The sequence below is a fragment of the Lottia gigantea genome (assembly GCF_000327385.1).
Source record: "Lottia gigantea unplaced genomic scaffold LOTGIsca_95, whole genome shotgun sequence".
NCBI lineage: Eukaryota > Metazoa > Mollusca > Gastropoda > Lottiidae > Lottia > Lottia gigantea.
In genome coordinates, this window is record NW_008711088.1 from 603,748 (window position 1) to 608,486 (window position 4,739).

The 4,739-nt window shown below is 34.9% G+C and overlaps 1 protein-coding gene across 1 annotated transcript in view; it reads right to left on the reverse strand.

The window, feature by feature from the left end:
- The window catches only part of LOTGIDRAFT_51656 (hypothetical protein), a gene marked incomplete at both ends in the record, with an annotated part of 52,837 nt that overhangs the window by 42,691 nt on the left and 5,407 nt on the right, over window positions 1-4,739 (reverse strand). Inside the window, one exon of the mRNA XM_009068843.1 lies at window positions 1,869-2,004. Coding sequence (XP_009067091.1) covers window positions 1,869-2,004 — 136 coding nt within the window. The remainder of the gene's footprint in view (window positions 1-1,868; window positions 2,005-4,739) is intronic.

The window sequence follows — 4,739 nt, forward strand, 5'->3', positions numbered from 1 at the left end:
GACGTCTGATTGAAAATTAGAATGGTGTAAATTGATGCTATCAGTGTCTCTGATACACATAAAAAATTTAGAAAACTTCTTTACAATCTCTTTAACAAGAACCACAGACATCTGATTGAAAATTAGAATGGTGTAAATTGATGATATCACTGTCCCTGATATACATAAAAATTTTAGAAAACCTCTTTACAATCTCTTTAACAAGAACCACAGACGTCTGATTGAAAATTAGAATGGTGTAAATTGATGATATCACTGTCCCTGATATACATAAAAATTTTAGAAAACCTCTTTACAATCTCTTTAACAAGAACCACAGACGTCTGATTGAAAATTAGAATGGTGTAAATTGATGATATCACTGTCCCTGATATACATAAAAATTTTAGAAAACCTCTTTACAATCTCTTTAACAAGAACCAGAGACGTCTGATTGAAAATTAGAATGGTGTAAATTGATGATATCACTGTCCCTGATATACATAAAAATTTTAGAAAACCTCTTTACAATCTCTTTAACAAGAACCAGAGACGTCTGATTGAAAATTAGAATGATGTAAATTGATGCTATCAGTGTCCCTGATACACATAAAAATTTTAGAAAACCTCTTTACAATCCTTTGACAAGAACCAGAGACGTCTGATTGAAAATTAGAATGGTGTAAATTGATGATATCACTGTCCCTGATATACATAAAAATTTTAGAAAACCTCTTTACAATCTCTTTAACAAGAACCAGAGACGTCTGATTGAAAATTAGAATGATGTAAATTGATGCTATCAGTGTCCCTGATACACATAAAAATTTTAGAAAACCTCTTTACAATCCTTTGACAAGAACCAGAGACGTCTGATTGAAAATTAGAATGGTGTAAATTGATACTATCAGTGTCTCTGATACATAAAAATTTTAGAAAACCTCTTTACAATCTCTTTAACAAGAACCAGAGACGTCTGATTGAAAATTAGAATGATGTAAATTGATGCTATCAGTGTCCCTGATACACATTAAAATTTTAGAAAACCTCTTTACAATCCCTTTAACAAGAACCACAGACATCTGATTGAAAATTAGAATGATGTAAATTGATGCTATCAGTGTCCCTGATACACATTAAAATTTTAGAAAACCTCTTTACAATCCTTTGAGTAAGAATCGCCAATGAATTATTATGTATCATGTTTTTATTGTATATCCATGTTGAAAACGCCCCGCTGTTATTTAATACCAATATCAGTATCGCCGCGACAATCCAGTCATAATCGTCGATTACAAGGTGATTATTCCATCATATCCAACAGTGTATTACATGCATCAACCAGAACTTTGAATATTCTCAGCGGTTGCTAAGTTTTAACGTTAAGATTTCGGGGAAGGAAGCGTTTAATCCTTCTAAATGTACAGACCAAAACAGATAATTAATTCCGGTATTAAAAATAAGAAACAAACGTCAAGGTTATCTTGTTTTCACTGTTTTGATTTCGAGGAAGGGAAGATTTGATTCTTCTAAATGTACAGACCTAGGACTTTATTTAGAATATCTAAGAGAAGCTATATGGTTGTCTGAATTACCGAATGGATCTAATTTCGGGGAAGGGAGGGTTTGATTCTCCCAAAAGTACAAGCCAAGGAAGGAACAAATACTTTATTAAGAATTTCTGAGAAAAGTTATATGGTCGTCTCCATTGTTGAATGGATTTGATTTGGGGGAGGGAGGGTATGACTGGACTGAAACTTTATTTAGAAAAAAAGAAAAAACAAGTAGAAATGTATCCAGGGTGCTTTGTTTACCCCTGAAATTCTGAGAATTTCTTCTAAAACCTGATCTAAGATTTGATGATGTGGTATTAAAATAATAAAACTCACCGATCCAGATGCCGAGGCTGATAAGAAGAGAAGTTTTCGGGGTTCGATTCCTGATAGATCTTATAGGATGAACAATAGCGAAGTATCTGTCAATGGTCATGGCTGTCAGGGTTATACACGTTGCATGTAACGTTACCTGAAATAGATAATATAGAATATTAACACCAGATCATCTAGGTAAAATCAATACCAAGACCAGCTGGAACTTAAGTTGTTATCCTTGTAAAATCATTACCAAGAGGTTTGACCAAGGACCAGCTGGAACTTAAGTTGTTATCCTTGTAAAATCATTACCAAGAGGTTTGATCAAGGACCAGCTGGAACTTAAGTTGTTATCCTTGTAAAATCATTACCAAGAGGTTTGGCCAATGACCAGCTGGAACTTAAGTTGTTATCCTTGTAAAATCATTACCAAGAGGTTTGACCAAGGACCAGCTGGAACTTAAGTTGTTATCCTTGTAAAATCATTACCAAGAGGTTTGATCAAGGACCAGCTGGAACTTAAGTTGTTATCCTTGTAAAATCATTACCAAGAGGTTTGGCCAATGACCAGCTGGAACTTAAGTTGTTATCCTTGTAAAATCATTACCAAGAGGTTTGACCAAGGACCAGCTGGAACTTAAGTTGTTATCCTTGTAAAATCATTACCACGAGGTTTGATCAAGGACCAGCTGGAACTTAAGTTGTTATCCTTGTAAAATCATTACCAAGAGGTTTGGCCAATGACCAGCTGGAACTTAAGTTGTTATCCTTGTAAAATCATTACCAAGAGGTTTGACCAAGGATCAGCTGGTAGAAAGGATCCTTGTGAACTTAAGTTGTTATCCTTGTAAAATCAATACCAAGAGGTTTGACCAAGAACCAGCTGGTAGAAAGGATCCTTGTCAACCTAAGTTGTTATCCTTGTAAAATCAATACCAAGAGGTTTGATGAAGAACCAGATGGTAGAAAGGATCCTTGTGAACCTAGGTTGTTATCCTTGTAAAATCATTATCAAGAGGTTTGACCAAGGACCAGCTGGTAGAAAGGATCCTTGTGAACGTAAGTTGTTATCTTTGTAAAATCAATACCAAGAGGTTTGATCAAGGACCAGCTGGAACTTAAGTTGTTATCCTTGTAAAATCATTACCAAGAGGTTTGAGGATCAGCTGGTAGAAAGGATCCTTGTGAACCTAAGTTATTATCCTTGTAAAATCATTACCAAGAAGTTTGACCAAGGATCAGCTAGTAGAAAGGATCCTTGTGAACTTAAGTTGTTATCCTTGTAAAATCATTACCAAGAGGTTTGACCAAGGATTAGTCTAACAGCTGATCCTTGACCAAACCTCGATCTTTCCCTGATTATCTGCACTTCTAGTGGTATACAAAGTGTGTTTAGTCCAAGCTTTAAGAGAAATCAAGATTAGCCCAATATACAATTTAATACTAAAGGGATATAAAAGTGCACGTATTGAAAATGTGGTTTCTGTCTATTGGTGATTAATTCTATTGTATTTGAAGGGTAAAACAGTGATAAACAAGTAAGGATTATTTCACAAGCTGTAATCAATAAATGAAAATTTATTCCTTTTTATTCATTTTGAGTAGAAGATCACAATTGGAAACGATGGATAACAACTCTAAAACTCATAAAAGGAGAAATAAGCGAGTGTTAAGTAACGGACGGATATAGCTTGTTAAGACGCTGGGAATTTGTCCTCTCTCACAGCGGTTCATAAAGACAAATTCGTCCATCATACGAACACTTGATAATATTCTAACTTATAAAACTAGTTCTCTATATATATTATTTTCAACGAGATATGGAAATGTTAAAATAGGCCAGTTGGTGAAAGATCTGAGTAACAACATGTTTCAGGTTCTGTTTTAGTTGTCTGAAGATCACATAGCGTGAAACTCTGAGTAACAACATGTTTCAGATTCTGTTTAAATATTTCTATATAGCTCAATAGTAGGGACGCAGGTTGAAAATAGGTCAGTTGTTTGAAGATTACACGGCGTGAGAAAAACATGTTTCAGATTCAGCAATAATTATTCATATTGCTACAATAATAATGTAGTTTAAGCCAATCATTAAAAACACACAGTTTAATGATTCTATAAATCGTTGCCAAGCTTACTTCCGGTTTCTATAGTTCGCAGTGAAGTTAACTTCCGGTTTCTATAGAGTTTAGACGAATAGTTAAATTTGATCGAGTTGAAACAAAGCTCATTTTTGTCTCTAACCAATCATAAAAGTACCACATTTTAAAGTTTCTATAAATCTTTGCAAAGATTACTTCCGGTTTCTTTATCCTTTGCTGAAGCGGACTTCCGGTTTCTATAGAGTTCGAAGTAATAGGAAAATTTAATCGTGTTGAAAGGGCTTTAGTATCAGCCGTAATCAGCACATGTTTAACTGAAACCAATCATTGAAAGACCACAGAATCCGGTTTCCATGGACTGACTTCCGGTTTCTATTGATCGTAACGAAGCTAACTTCCGGTTTTAACAGTTCAAACACTTCCTGTTTCTATATATATAGTTCTGCAGTTGAAACAGTTCAAACGGAATGGAATGATAAAGATTTTGAGAGAAAATTAAGTTAATTGGATGAAGGAGTAAATATTACAGATACTCGTCTGACTCTTGACTTCCGGTATTAGTCCAATACGTTCAATATGTAAATACTGCCATTTTATTGTTGAAAAATGTAACGAATGGAGTTTTACGTCCTACTTTTCTGCACCATGTGGGCTAATGAAGACGGGCAACGCCATGTAGTGTGCAATGAGGGAAATTTTGCCAGGACAGCGGCATTAGACTGCTCTTTTTCGATTTCCAACTATCGAGGGATCTTTAATGTGCACAGTCTGCAGCACACGGGGCCTC